The sequence below is a fragment of the Hesperophylax consimilis genome, chromosome 1, assembly GCF_061612785.1.
Source record: "Hesperophylax consimilis isolate HC1 chromosome 1, BYU_Hcon_1.0, whole genome shotgun sequence".
In the NCBI taxonomy this organism is placed as follows: Eukaryota; Metazoa; Arthropoda; class Insecta; order Trichoptera; family Limnephilidae; genus Hesperophylax; species Hesperophylax consimilis.
In genome coordinates this window covers 14,950,098-14,967,045 of record NC_142836.1, presented here as the reverse complement: position 1 = coordinate 14,967,045, position 16,948 = coordinate 14,950,098, and the positions used below count along the sequence as shown (strand labels likewise).

The 16,948-nt window shown below is 31.6% G+C and overlaps 1 protein-coding gene across 1 annotated transcript in view; it reads right to left on the bottom strand.

The window, feature by feature from the left end:
• The window catches only part of LOC149426336 (popeye domain-containing protein 3-like), a 71,108-nt gene that overhangs the window by 41,118 nt on the left and 13,042 nt on the right, over positions 1 to 16,948 (bottom strand). Inside the window, exons 2-5 of the mRNA XM_089636451.1 lie at positions 7,901 to 7,959; positions 7,529 to 7,613; positions 4,176 to 4,357; positions 691 to 822 (exon numbers count right to left, since the gene is read on the bottom strand). Of these exons, the coding sequence (XP_089492577.1) occupies positions 691 to 822; positions 4,176 to 4,357; positions 7,529 to 7,613; positions 7,901 to 7,959 (458 nt within the window). The remainder of the gene's footprint in view (positions 1 to 690; positions 823 to 4,175; positions 4,358 to 7,528; positions 7,614 to 7,900; positions 7,960 to 16,948) is intronic.

Below are 16,948 nucleotides of genomic sequence, written 5' to 3'. Positions count from 1 at the left end.
TTGTAATGTGCCGTTTTTTAAAGAAAAAATACCTCAAGGGCGAAATAATAAGAATAATTTACTAAAGACAGGGTCACACTATACGAAGATTTAAAAAAGTAATATGATACTATTTACGAATCTTGAATAAAGAATCCATGAAAGAAATTCGTTTTCCAGTTTGTTGGATTGGATGAAGGTCTTTTTTGAGAAGAGGAAGGAGTTAAAATGGTTCTTGAAAACAACCATGTTTTAGGAGGGAGGAAACACAGAGGCACGCAAATCGTTTCAAAGCTAAGCTGTTGCAATCAAACACGAGTCGTAGAAACCGACCGACTGTAGACCCGTTTTCAAGTGACAAATGTCAACCGTATGCACATTGCACATGTTAGTGGCACGTTTGGCGTATTTCAAGACTATTCACCGATGTCGAAGGATCAATGACGCAGGCTCCTTGGAGCATCTTCCATAGTAATACCGGTAGAACAAGGATAGCATACCTACCAAACGCCGGTGCTCTAAGGATTACAATATGTTTGATTGCAAAGATTACCCAACAGGAGAAAGACGATACAATTTCAGTAAGTCCGAATTTTTCATTATAAACAATCCTCTGCTACCTTAATTTCCTTTACATTTCGCCCCACTCTTCGCGCAGTTGAAAAATTCCTTTTAGTATTTAGTATGGGGGGTTGTTAGACAGCAGAGTACCTTCCCGGAGAGCAGCAGCCCCAATCTGTCCGTCTTCGTGAGGTTCTGCATGGCGTAGGCCTCCCCGGCGTGGAGGGACATTACCTGCGCAAACTCAGAGGATACCATCTTCTTGTATTGGATCCGCGTGACCTGACAAACATAAAAAATGTCAATTTTTTGTTTTCAAGAAGAATTCAAAAATCGGTTTGTTTTTTTTCTATTTCATAACTTATATAAATTTATTTTTTTAATCTAACCTTACCTTCTAAACTTAACCCAACCTGCTAAAATATTGTCTTTGGCATCGTTCTTTCTTTTCCTGAATACTAAATACTTTATACAACAAAAACCGCAGCAAAGGTTCTCCTAGTGAGGTGTCTCCTAGTAAAGTGTGAAAGGTATGCCTTTGATCCACTGTCTGTGGACAATCGGGAGCAGTTGGGACGTTGCGGTATTCACATAAAAAGAACTACAATCAGATGAGGTAAGTTTTCTTTCAGTTCACTTTCCCCAAACTGCGCCGATCCAATCCAATTCAATCTATTCAAGTGACCTTTCTGTAGGATTATATGAGAGTACAGTACAGAGAAAATACAATGCTAACCAAGGTTATGTATTTTTCCTCTAAATCAAAAGCATAGAATAAAATTGTACAAAAATATATAATGTTGATGACGACCACAAGAATATTATCAATACCATCTTAAGGTGTATCAGATAAGTGAGGTTTAGTGTTTGGTTTATTTATTTTGTGACAAACAAACAGACTTTATTTATGATCTATAAATATACATAAGTGGTTTAACTACGTTAAGCTAAAAATATTTCTTAAGTTATTATTGGATAGATATGGGAGATATATTTTGCCTTAAAACCAATAAGAAGATAAAAGAGGGGAGGAATATAAGATAATAACAAGAGATGCTCTCGAAGAGTTTTATTCTAATGCATTAATCTTTGAACATACGCATTATTTCAGATCGATATTTCTGAAGGTTATTGTTAAGAATATCAAAAGTTTTTGTCTGATTCCATATATAAAATTACAATAGATCATACGCACAAAATTAAGGCACGACCATTCCAAAAATTACAAATAAATACGAACAATGGCCAATCACTTATCTTGTAACTACATATAAATACGATGCCAATGTATATAAAAAGCGATTTAAATTGCAACATTGAACTAAAAAAATGTTAAAAAAGTGATTTACAGACCAAGATTTTTTATATTGATAATGTTTCTACATTAGCGTACATTGATTTTATGCATGTAATCTTATTATTATATTGTATTGTGTTTGAGTATATGTAGGATTTTGAGTGTATGTATCATATCTATCGGTCTGTGTATTTTGGTCTTTATATTGTAGAATTTTGTAATGTGTTTCTTTCATCTCTATTTTCTATATTGTGGTTTCTCGTAATATTTGTGCATTAGTGTTGTAATTATTATTGTGAAATTGACGTGCTAATAAAATGCTTTTGCAGTTTAGCGGGTGCTTATGATAAAGATTAAAAATGTTGATTTTATAAAATTATGTGTTTTACTGCGCACATATGCGAGAAGAAATTTTTGAGATGAGCGTGCAGTGTGGGGGAGGATAGTCTCAGTGTAAATGGAGTACAAAGCATATAATCATGTATATACAGTTGCGTATCACATTTCGTTCTACTACCATGTTTTATAAATGGAACATCTATCTGAATTACTTGCATCCAATGTCAATATGTATACTTTTAAAATGTATGTATAAGTAAATAGATAAATAAATAATAAAAAATAAATATTTAATATTGGCCTTAAATCAGAACCTTGAGGTACACAGGAGAAAAAAAAGCTCAAAATAGTTTCTTAAACTGATACAAATTTAAGTCCACTGCAAGAAAATAAAAAGGTAAGTCACCATGGATGCCTAATTGATGATATTTTTTTAGTATGTAATGGTTTAACTTGTCGATGGTTTTCGAGTAATCAATGTAGATCATATTTACTTGATTTATTTTGTCCATTATACTTGTAATATAATTGAATACTCATTTTCCGTTTTGCCTTAAAATCGTCAAGACGTGCTCTTACTTCACATTCGAAACAGGCGATAATGATATATATTACACAAGTGAGGTTCTCAAGTATTTAATGTATATGCGTTTAATTAAAAATTGAGAAGCGGTTTCGGAATCTCCAACCTATTCGGGCGATCAGCAAGATGGAATTTATAGATTCCGAGGAGATTAAATACCTTTACCGTATCCCAAAGTCTGCCTTAATCAATACAATAAGCGGACTCAATCATAATGAATACCATCGTTATTTTGCGAATCAACAATGACGTGCCAAGTTATTGAAGATCTACTTTAAATAACAATGCCTAGTAGATCAGTTGAAAGCTGACTTGGATAAAAAGTTGTTTAGATGAGTGACTTGGCATTTCCCAACATCAATACGGCTACAGTAGAAGAATTTTAACAAGAAAAAATGAAATGTTATTGATTTTAATAAAGGCAAGGGCAGCATGATAACAGTAAAGCTCATAAAAACGTGAATGTTATAGATAGTTTATCATATTCATGTTCTGGAAAAGTAAAATATATTAATCATTATTTTATGTATTTTTTTCTTCATATTTGTAATAATAAAATCAATGAAAATACAAATAATATAGGATTATTATAATCAGTAGGATTTATAGGCCCTGTTAGAAGTTCTACCGAGCCGAACCTTCTGATATGAAAATATCTGGAGTCGGTGAATTATTTTCCCATTTGATCTCTGGTGAGTTGACGTGTTGTTCTTGTATTGTTTTGTATTTATTTTGCTTATATCATGCACTTACATAATGTTGATTGACTAGATGATCATTTGTGGAAAAGTGAGTGGAAGGGTTAAGTTTTTCCTTTGGGGAAGACTTAACCCGGACAACTAAATCGGAAGTAAAAATACGATCTGAGAGTTATACTTTAATGTTCTTTTGGTTTTCAGTTATCTTTTTATATCTATACTCCTCAAATTATTGTTATTTAAAGAAAATCTGTTCTTTAGAGGAGCAATATCCTAAAAAAAAACTTTTAGATTTTTGTTTGGTGGAAGATTTTGGAATACTATGCGAATTATCTACCAATTTTGAGGTTTCGGAGTACTTAACCTTTCCTGATTTTCGTTAATTGTCAATTCAGGAATAGAAAATAGAATATCTATTTTTTTTTAAAGATTTTTTGATTGGTTATATTCATAGAACAAAGAACATAATTTTGTTACTCTATAAATATATTTGTTTTTAAATATATTTTTTTACTAAAACTCTTTTCATATATTTGTAGTCATTGCGAAATGTTTTTCGATAAAGTTGAATTTGTGTAGGTCATTTGTGGTGAAGTTGGTAACCATTTCCATCTTTGATATCAATAATTTGGTGATAGAAAAAGTGGTTTGTAGACATGAATTATTGATGTAAAAATTCTGGACGACTATCCCGAAAAAAATGAATATAGTAACATACCTTGAATGGTTCAAACAAGTTGTGGTATACTTCCTCCAGTTCGGGGTCAAATTTGACTGGCCTCATGTCGTAGATGATGAACACCACGTGAGCAATGTTGATCAGGAAGAAGGAGAAATTCCACGTGAACACGTCGGGAGCGCAGATCACGTGCCACGCCCACACGGAGTAGATCAAAAAGGCTACGTCGGGAACGGAAAATGCATGTGTCATCAGTTAATAATTGCAGAGATTAAAATAATGGATTATTTCTTTAATTATTTTATTAATTTATTTATCTTGGTTGTACAAAGAAGTAAAATAACTAGCTACATAATACAACATTATAAAAAAAAGTTTGTACAAGTTTGGATGCAGTGTTATGAAGGTTTTTAGCCAAATGCCAAAATAACATTTTCTGGACAGTTACTGAAGTTTTATTGATTTTAATCGTCAAAAAATCTTTGAATTTAGCTGGTTTGCTGCAATTTCCTGTATAATATAGTTATCCTAAAACTTACTACAAATTAATATTTTTTTAAATTAAAAATGTTTTATGTTTTCTTCTTAGATATTTACCGGAAACACAGAAGACTTATTTTTATATAATACTGTGGAATCCTTGTAAAGTCATATTTTTTACAATTATACTATAAAAACAGCAAAAAATAAACAATGCACTGGCCTCATACTTTTTATAATTTTTTTTAAATAAAATAATAGATGGGTACTAACGAACCACTTTTTTTCAAAAAATTGCGAAAATCTGAAATATGTCACGGCGTGGTGCCTCCCAACGGGACCAGTTTTCAAAATGAATGGATACAATTATTTAAAGTGACAGCGTAGAATTACAAAATGTTTGCTTCAAAATTGGCCAACGATCCTGGTTACTTGGTTGTACCTTATTTTAACGAGACTTTTGGTCAACATTTTATTTTTTTATTTTTAATATTATTTTTGCATATTCAAAAAAATTGTACTATTTTACATTTTTTTAAATTATTAACCTCACCAAGTAAAAGCCTCCATTGAATACTCATATACCACAATACATACTAGCGATCATTGCGCGTATTGTGGATTGAGCAGGGGGTATTGTGAGAAAAAAACATTTCAGTGAAATGAATTACCTACCTCCTTCTGAAAAGAAACACGATATAACTCTTAGAAGGCAGATCAACATATGAATTCGACCTATGACCGATGTCCTTGTAAAGGTACTATACCTACCTAACATACAAATGCGGTGAATTCGTTTTTCTGATTAAAAGGATTTCATAAGAAACATTAAAGCACATCACTGAATACTTACACGGACCGTCCATTTCTACACAGTCGAGGGTTTTTGGAGGCACCAGACCAGAAATTTTTTAAAATTAGTACTGGCGCATGAGGCTCTGAGGAAAATAATTATCCTTGGAGCCTATGTCATCTTTGGGAATGCTGTGTAGCGGATCGTATTAACGACCCGTTCCCATGTGACAAATGTCAACCATGTATAAGTAATGAGCCCATCCAACCATGGATGTTTGTAAAATTAACTTTAATTGTGAATCATTTCTGTTCACATCAACATTTTACAGTCATTACAGTATTAATCCACGAATACCTACATATTTGGTATTAACTTTCATGTGGGAAAACGATACTTTATTGACTAGTATATTTAATATGCTCCTCCAGAAAATAAACACACATTGGAGCGGTAATATCTCGTATGCGGTATTTATGATGATACTGTATGTTATATGCGGTAGATGCCAGGCGGAGTAGAGTCGTACACTATCATGCCACATTCAGCGCTCACTGCGCCCCCCGGGAATAAATGTGCAGACGGAGTCCATAAAACTCCCCCACTCTAGAGGATTGGTCAAGTTATAAATACATATAACGTACTACGTATCGTGAAATTGGAAAATATAAACTTCATGAGCAACGTGAGCAAATACGTATATTAAGATATACCTACTCGTTCCTGCGTGTAAAGGTACAAAAAGTATGTGATGTGTCATGCATACTTAACTTTTAAGTACTACACTTAATTTTACCAAACGTCAGTACTACACTGGGTCCATATGGACCCGTGATTTTTATGGTAATTTAAATACATAAGAAAATATTTAAAAAATATATTCAAAAATGTTCCTGTTCCGGGCTTTGTTCTAAATAAATATCTTAAAAAACAGGTACTTTTGGCCATTTAACTATACAAGTTACATAAAAGCATTTTTTTTAAAAGTGCCTCATTAAGGCCGTACATTTACGCACTAGAGCAAAAAAATGAATACTTTGGTACTGAACTATTTTTTTAATAATTTTTCTTTATTCAGTGTTTTTTTGATTATTTTACAATTTTTGGGTGTGTTGACCACCAAACTAGGCACATACCCGTGATATGGTGGTCAATTATATACACAGTACATTAAAATAATAAATCATGTATGAAATATAGAAGAAATTAAAATTATTATAAAAAGTATATAATTTAAAAGAAAATAAGGAGTATATAGGTTTAGATAACATAAGTAATTTAAAATTAAATATTTATTTATTTGTATATTTATATATTATATATATTTACACACATATAAATGTAATTTCAGAAATTAATGTATTAATAAGAAAAAAAAATTAACTGTTGATATTTTATATGTGCGAGTTAGTGTTGAAATATAAGAGAATTTAAAAAGTATAGAATGTAAGACACAGTAAAAAGGAAAGGAAAAAAAATATATATATAAGAAATCATTAAAATGATTTTTATTAATTTGAAAGAATAGGTATATCAAAAGATTGAGATATAATAGAATTTAAAAAGAATAAAAAAGTATAGAATATAAGACATGGTAAAAAGTAAAGAATTTAAAGAAAAAAAAATGTTGGTAAAATTATATACATATAGCATAACTTTATTTTCTTAAATACCACTAAATTATGAACATAAAATCGGTAAAATTTTCGAATGCTAGCTAAAAAACATAAAAAAATATATAATTTCATATTACAGAAAATCGGTATCATATAAAATAAACAAAAAAACTATTTTACACATTTTTTTAAAGTTAATGTTTATAAAATAAATTGTGGTATAATACAATACCGTCAGGGAAAAGCAAACTATTATTTATACGATGCTGAAAAGTTGTAAATGACTATTGCCAATGAAATAATGATATGCCTACCCATTTTGGGGAGTTTTTAGGTTCAAGAAAGATGAGGAGGGGAAAGATAAGGTTAAGATTTTTAGGTAGTATATTTTTCTGCATCTTGTGCTGGTTAAAACATATTATAATTAGACACAGAAGTAATAGGGAACATTTTTGTGTTTTGTGTAAATATTATATTGCATTTTGAACACGGTTAAAACATACCTAGTATCAGGGAGCTGTGCGTAAACAATTGTCCCTTTTTCGTACATGGTGCACAAAAGGCAGCAAAAAACAAAACGTACGCAATCTGAAAAAAGATACGCAGTTGTAATGACAATATATTGACGATATGGTGGATAATGAACAATATGATTAAACATAAAATTCAAATCATTCCGAATGATGAAATATGTTTTATGAATTCAGCCACAAAAGAGATGTAGTAAATTGTGTATAGGCAGTATTGCTATTTTTTAAAAAGAATTTTGTGGGTCGTGTTTTACGCATTCCAAAAAAAAATTCTGATCGCATTGTGAGGGTTTTGCTGATGGAATACAGATTGAATTTTATTTAACAAAACTAATTAGTTACTACCTGAAACAATAAGTGCTGCGGCGATTTCCAAAAAGCACACCACGGCCAGTACCAGGGTCCTGCAAAAAATTGAAAAATGAGAATCATAATTTATTAAAATATGCTCTTAAGACAGGTTGTTTCGCGGAAATTGAACGATCATTTAAATTTCAAGTTAAAAATCAAGTTCTCTAAAAGATCTTTTAAAGTTCAGTTATTATTTCGTCATGGGATGGTCGTTTCACAGTACCTACTTGGATAGTGGCAGAACTTGAATTTTAACATTGAAATTTGATGAATTGTTCAAATTCTGTGTAAAAACCGGATAAAAATTATCTCTTATGCCCCAAACTATCAATGGGTTTCGTAAATATTAGTAATTAAATTAATTACAACTATAGACATAGAAATACGAATGTCCAAGATTACAACTAACATACTAACCATCACGCTGTTTCCCGGCAGAGGATAATAATAGGCAGAGAGGATAGATCTCCATACAATTAGCCGTCTCATATACTGCATGCTTCATTCTCACTCATACACAATTTCATTCATACATCTGTTGCGAAGGTTGAAGATGTGTTCCGTGTTGAAAGTAAACCATGTAATATTTTATGATAGATTTATTACAGTAAGGATTATTTAAGTTATCGCGGCGCGAAAGGAATAAGTTATTTTGATTAACGCGTTAAAAAGTAGCACGTAGTAAACTGAATTAGTACCTTCCCGCTGCCGCTTATATAATAAGGTGCCAATACGAATCAAGTTGCACTTAAGAACGTTCCCGAACATTAGTAGTTGCTATGGCTACAAACATTGCCACCCGTAACGCTAAGCAACGGCCGAAATTTCCAGTATGCTCTATGACGGCCTAGGTACCTTAGCGCTTGGCACTGTGTACTAAGTAGTACTTGACATCGTCCGACTCGAGTAGTGGAGTTTTCACATAATTTCATTCGCGTTCTTCTAAATTGAAAAATAAATACGTTTTTAAAGATCGAGATATATGACGACGTCTGATGGTGTGCGTGCGGCTAAAATTCGAGAGATAATTCCAGACAATTTTTATTTTAATTTTTTTATTTTTATTTAATATTTGTATGTTTTTTACAATAAATATACAATTATACATATTATACAGTGTTATCAAGGTAAATAATAATAGCTTTTCCTCACCATAAAGAGACGAGGCTCTTGTGTTTACAAGAGTAAGATTATTAAATCTTTCGAGAATGCTCTAATATTTCTCTTATAATTGATAATAATTACAATTATAATAACAACCAGACGGTGTTATATGAAGAGATTTCGATTATGCAAAGCAACTATAATTTCTGATTTTCAATATTTCCGTGCGTATGATGAATTAAAGTGGACATCAAATAATTTAACACGTATAGAAATGTGGAAAACTGTACATATCATCTTTATAGTTCAGTTTTGGTTTTGCTATACTTATATCTATTTTCCACACATTTGAGAAATATGATAATGGAATATGCCTACACGGGTGGGATCTAAAGTATGAAATTTACACCCAGTGCAGCAAGTATCGTCCTATCCATTCAAAATTCATTTTCAACTATAGGTCGTTTGGCGCGCGGTGAATTATTATTCACAAAATTGTGAATTTCTTACACGTCCCGAGGCTCCTGCAAGCCTCATTCCTCCATCCCGCCGTCTTAGGATGCTGGAAAATGTTAAAAAATTTAAAGGAAACGTAAAGTGTACCCGCTACCGACGCGACCCACAGTTAAATGACTGGGAATATAAAACTTTTTACAGTACACTATTTTATATGGGACTCCGATGGATATATTTAGTTGTGTATATATGTGCATACGAAGTGTGCGCACGATGCAATTAAATTATTGCAGCAACGAGCATTGTATCTGCAAACATTGTGCGACTGAAACTCATTTGTGAGCTGTAAAATAAAAAACGGTGGACGGAAATTTCAATAAACGAATTTTTCGTTTGTTTACGACGACCTCCGACCTTCAACGCGGACAAACATTTCAGGCTTTCGAATAACCTAACAATATTTGAAAATCTACCACTAGAGTAAACGGAAAATGTAGCCTTTGTCGTGCTGGAGGATTTGTTCAGAACTCACGACGCCTGAATGGAACCCAGACGCGATGCCAAGGCAGCCACTGACCGTTTAAAAGATTGGAAGATACTCTAAGGCCGAGTTGTTTTATCTAATGTTCTTGGCTTAGTTTAATTTATAATACTCCTAAATTTATGTCATGGGATTATTTTGAACAATTTTTACAGTTTCACCCTTGCTTAGTATTAAATGCTAGCTCTATTAAATATTTACCCTACATTAATGGTTATTCATCAGTCGTATAAAATATAAATTAGGAAGGTTATTAGGAAGGCTTTACATTTATAAAGGTTTCGCTACATAAAATTTTGGCTAAACCATCGTTTTAGTATTTAACAGCTCAGCGCGGCGTTAGTAATGTATCAACAAAATGTCTCCACTAAGAAAGGAACAGTGGCTGTAAGGCTATAATTATGTTTAGTGAACAGATCTGAAGAGTTAGATACTTCTCTGCTTATTAAGTGCCATGTAAACGATAAAATAATTTGAAAAATTTTACGTGTTTGTTAGTCATCGTTAGTTTTTGGTAGTCTGCGGCATTATTTGACATGTTTGTCAAACAAACTACGAGGTGATAATATATATTATTCAAATTCGAAAAAAAAAATTGAACATTTCCAGTGCGCTTTATCCTTTTGTTTAATTTCCTCCACTCCCTTAATCTCACAACTCCCTCCAATATTAACGTCATAGTCACTTGATCTGTGCAGCTAAAATGATTAGCGCATAACGAGGCCAGTGTTTGAAAGTGCGCAAGGGCGTAAAGGAAATCAAAGCACTTATCTAGTTTTATGGTAAAGCAATAACTACACCTACATTTATTGATAAACATCTAACAAATTTACCAAATTGGAAGAAGGTATTTATGAAATTTTTATTCCACCCCACATTGAATGTTCCAGTAACTTGTAAGAACATTTTGTAAGAGACTTCCAATGTAATCTGCAAATTGGAAAATAATTTTGGCAAAGTGGACAACGTAGTTCTCTTTATCTAATCGATAATGCTCGCGTGTTAGTTTATCAAAATATTACTAGCCGTAGTCCGAACAACACTTAATTTGCATATTCCACGCTGCATAATAAACCGGCCTGATGAGGGTGAAAACTAAGTGTGGGTACTCCACACCGCCATTATATTATTTCGGTTTATGGTCAAGCATGAGAAATTTAGAATAATTTTAGTACCTACTCATAATAATGATGCCAGAGAATTACATAGGTAATAGTTTGTAAACAAGTAACTATCCTTATATTATAACGATTTATTTTCTTGGTAATTTACAGTCAACGTTATTTTTTAAAATACAGGGTTTTCCAATAAGAGGTGTTATTTAGAATAGCCTGCTTTTTCAGTAGATGTTACTTTTGAATCTGTAATTTTTTGACATTTGACAAGTAAAAACTACGTCATTAATAAAAATGGAACGATGCACGCTTCAACAATGCATTGAAATTATTAAAATTCGCTTGAGTGAATCAAATACAAATCATCTTGAGTGTTGAGGCCCATTTCCACCTCGGTGGCTTCGTCAACAAGCAAAATTGTTGCATCTGAGGCTCGGAAAACCCAAGAGTTATTGTTGAAAAGTCTCTCTATCTTCAAAGTGTGACTGTTTGGTGCGGTTTTGGTCCGGCGGAGTCATTGGACCTTACTTTTTCGAAAATGAGGCTGGATCAACAGTTGCGGTGAATAGATTGCGCTATCGAGAGATAATTAATGATTTTTTATGGACGGAATTGGATGGTATTAATCTGGACAACGTTTACTTTCAACAAAACGGCGCTACTTACCACACAAGCAACGAAACCATTGATCTTTTATTATTGAATATCAAAATAACAACTATTATTGGAAAACCCCGTATAAAGAAAAAATATTGGTTTTTGGAATAACATAAAATACCCTTGATACCTATAATTTAAGTATGAACTTTCGGAATTCAATTTTTCGTTTGTGTGAAAGCACTATGAAACAATACATGATGATACTTGCGAAAATTAATCAGTATGAAATTTAAAGGTTAATGTAATATTAAGCAACATTATTTACCCATTCAATATATCCATATTATAAATATTAACCCTTTTATACTGTATTATGTCAATTTCAAAGGAAATATTAAAACGTGAGATAATAAAATAAAAAAATACACAGCCGGCCCTATGTGGCCGCAATTGGAGCACCCCGCTTCGGACGCCGAGATAATAATTAACAGTGACCGGATAAATCATCACATCTTTAAAAAGATAAAGTCATGGAAAGTGATGAAACAAAAACTTTAATAACTGGGTTAAGTAGGTTGGGTTAGGTTAGGTAAGGTTAGGTTAAAAAAATTTTTTTTTCATCGTTTCTTATGACTTTATATAACTTTTTAAAAGTGTGATGAATTGTCACTGTGTTGAGTTATCATGGAACCATACCATATGTAAACGGCGCTACACAAAAATAAAAATCATTCGAATATTATTGATTACAGTGATCACCTAGACATCTACTGGTTTTGACAAGGGGTGCAAACATTTTACTCGCGCCAGGCGCCGTTTGGTTCAGGGCCGGCCCTTATGATATAAGAATTTGCTGTTTTTAAAGAATATCATCAAATCAGAGTATATAGTATACGAAAAACACACGAGTAAAAATGTATTGCCGCTACAAGGATCTGAACTTGTTACATATCCTATTTAAAAAAATCTGACTTCTAACTATCTATCAACATTTCTTGAAGACCTGAAAATCTTAATGCTTAACACATTGAATAAAAGTAAACTTACTATTACTCCAAAATATTCCAAATATTATATTTTAGTTTCAGAACGTGTGGCGATAAGTTGCCAGAATGCCAGGATCTCGAATGGTATAATAGTCAACGTGCTGCAGCTTGCCGCCGTTCATCCCATAAAACTATACACACAATTTAAATATGCATTTTCAATAAACAGTTTAGGTTTCACTTTATATTTTACTCGCATCGGGTGTCGTGTACCGTTACCGTAAGGAAACAAAGCATAAAGTAACCTGCCGCCGAATACTGCCGAGGTACTAGAGAAGGTATTTTATATCACTAACACAATCAACATTCGTTATGTCATGATAACATGCCATGCAATAGTACATTTTATAGATTATTACGCCTACTAACCCCAAAAATGAATTCGCCTGATTTGCTTTCGATGTTTTTTGTAACTTTTTGTCTCTAGGGTGCTAGCAAACTTGATGTTCATAATACTATTATTGCCCTAAATAATTTGAAAAACATAAGAATTATTATTAAATTAAATAAATGTTGAAGTATGCATTCATAATTTTTTTTTTCAACTAAGTGATTTTCGAATTTTTTCCAGGGAATAAAACTTTTACTAAAAAAAATTGTTTGGTTTGTCAGTACGTTATTTTAAAATATATTCAGGGTGTCCGGGGTAAAGTGCGCTAACTTCAATTCTAACTTCGAAATTTCAATGTTTATTTTGCTGTACAAAAATATTTTTCCACAGAAGAATTATTATTTTCCCATTTTTTATTTTATTTTTTTTTTTTTTTTTTTTATTTTTTTTTATTTAATATTTGTATGTTTTTTACAATAAACATACAATTATACATATTATACAGTGTTATCAAGGTAAATAATAATAGCTTTTCCTCACCATAAAGAGACGAGGCTCTTGTGTTTGGTGAGTGAATCCTAGCTCAAATTATATGGAATCATGTAAGTAAGTAAATAATATATTTGCAAAACCAAAGGGATAAGTAAGAAATAGGCAAGATTTATCAATAATACAGTTTCAAGATTTGAAGGAAATAATAATAAGAGTAAGATATGGACTTTTATAGTAGTTTTAGGTAATTTTTTAATTTTATTTTAAATTCCTGAATATCTTCAATATTTTTTAGATATAATGGAAGGATGTTAAAATATGTTATACCTAGATAGAGATAGGTATTTTGTGTGTGCTTTGTATTAAGTTTTGGGATTTTGATAGTTTTTTGATATCTTGCTGATGAATTGAATTGTAAGTTATTTAACTGTATTTCTTTATAAATTTGTAGAATTGAATATTTTTTATATATATTGTCTATTGTGGGAACATTGAATATTGAAAAGAGAATCTCAGTAGAAAATTTGGATGGTTTTTTCAATATTACTTTAATTATCAATCTTTGAACTATTTTAAGTGGATTTAATATATTGTTATAAGTTCCTCCCCAGCCAATAATACCATATTGTAATATAGATTGTACAATTGCATAGTACACTCTTTTTAGGTTTTCTAGTCTAAGAATATTTCTAAGTCTTATAAATATATAAATACATTTTCTAATTCTTTTTACAAGTTCACAAATTTGTTTTTTCCATTTAAAATGTTGATCTATATATATACCAAGATATTTAATTTCAGAAGTTAGACTAAGTATAGAACATTCTTGATTGCAATTAGTTCTGTTACATTTAAGTTGATGTATTATAATTTTTAATTCAGGTATTGATTTAAATTTGTTGATAGAGAATGGGATACATTTTGTTTTTTCAGTATTTAATGAGAGGAGGTTTTTATCGAACCAATTTTTCAGTATATTAATATCAGTATTTGCTAAGTTATTAACATTATTCCAATCAGTACCTTCAATTATTATGACAGTGTCATCAGCATAAGATATTATTTTTCCATTTAATCTTTGATTGAATATGTCATTTACATAAATAATAAACAGTAACGGTCCCAGGACTGTACCTTGACACAACCATTCAAACAACCTTTTTTTTATTTAAAAACTACCTTAACATCTGAATTTTGAAAAAAGTTTTTTCTTAATTCTAAGCTTATGTACAATCACCGAAGTTAGCGCACTTTACCCCCGGACAACCTTTATTTTTGTTTAATAGTGTAAAGAGATTGAATAAATTTGTTTTATGACACCCCCACGTATGGGCTTTTATTTAACAGTTATTACAAGTTTTGTGGATCATTTAAAACATTTATTTCAACAATACTTCTAAACACATCATGTAAACCTACAAATAGCTGTAATTTTCTGTTTTTGTTTCTTGTGTTTGTATGACTTGTTGCATAGCTTTTATCAAATGTAATTTTATTCTTATTTTTATGTTTTAAAGTATCTGTCAAATTAAAATTATACCACCAACCATGTAAAAGCCCTCTGGGCGTTAAATAAATAAATAAAAATAAAATAAGGAATACAAAAAACTTATCGGAAATTACGAAACCGCGCGCTAACTCCGAACTAGACACGAAAAATAGAGACTTCTTCTAGGCACTCTTTAACCTTACTGAAAGGGACGACACATCTCGCTCTCAGTTTTCAGGTCTCAGCCTAGGATTTACCAAGACCTTGCTGGAAGGGACGATCCATCTCGCTACCAGAATCAGGCCTTCAGCCTACGACTGACTCGGGAACTTTGCTCGTTCAAAGGCCATGAGCCCGCTTATATAGGCCGTCCGTGGTAAATTATTTGGTAGGTAGAGTGAAGCTGGCCTCTGATTAGTTGGTTTATAATTTGCGTAACCAGCGGATGCCATCATAAGTGTGCGCGAGAAAGTATTCGAGGTTGCGCGGTTTCGTCCCGTTACAATACGTGTTTTTTTTTAGATACTAACATGATTTGCTACATTACAAAAACTTTTCAAAGGGCGTAATTTGGAGACGATTCCGTATCTAAAATTCAGATTTTGGCTCGGATAGGATTCCATAAGCAAATTTTTATAACCATAACCATTTTTTTTTAAATATATGTGAATTCACCTATTTACTAACATCTCAAAATATCGCTGTATTGTACACACTAACCCGATGGCACTCCCAGCAGAAAAGTGTTGTACGATGGGCAAGTACATACTCCAAGCCGATATACTTGCAGTCATTGGAGGAGACCCACCCTTTCCGAACAGCTTTTTTTTAAAAATTTATTTAGGAAACATACAGTTTTACAAACAAAAGAATTGAACATAAAATAAAGAACATGATTTAAACCAGTTAAGTTCCATTTATAATTGTTAAAACATACAATGTAATACATTATTTTCTATATTAATAATGTTAGTTTAAAAGTTGGCAACATGTTGTGTGTGGCAACCCATTTGGTTTTCTTTTGTTTTTTTTTCTCTATGCTCTACTGCTGTCATCTTTCATGTAATACGTACATCGTCAATAAAACCAGTTATTGAAAGTGTTATATTTTAATTTAATAAACACAGAAGATTAAAAAAATAATATTTATAAAATCTAGAAATTAATTAAAAGTAATAAAGTACATAGATTGTGTGAAAAATGATTAAAAAGAAAATACTAAACAATACAGAAGTAATATTTTTGACTTAGGTATATACCTAGTAAGGTTAATTTGATTTTAAACGAATTAAGGGTACAGTGGAAAATGTCAATATCGCTTAAGGCATTATAAGATTTGCAGATACGCCCGAGCAAGGAGTTTTGTTCGTATTTCGATTTGATATTTTGTATATAAAATAAAGTATTTGATCTGGTATTGCGTTCAGGACAATGAAATGCAATCCTTTCTAACAGTTCTGGGGAGTCAATAAGGCAGTTAACAATTTTGTACAGAAACAGTACGTCAAAATTTTTTCTTCGTTTGTAAAGAGTAATAGGATTACATTGATGATTTTCAAAACGATACGACAAGTGTTTAAGGAATTTTGTTTGAATATTTTCAATTCGGTTAATATAAGTGTGGTATTGTAGATTCCAAATGACAGATGCAAATTCGAGATGAGATCTTACGTATGCCATATAAAGTAGTTCAACTGTAAAAAGTTTATTGAATGGTTTTGTGATTGTCACGTCTGATGTCACGTCTGATGAGCATGGACCCTTGTCAATCACCAGGGCTATTTATTTATTTATTTATTTATTTATTTGGAAAAGTTGACAGCAAATCTTCGATTATATAATGATACAATAATAATATTATCAATTAT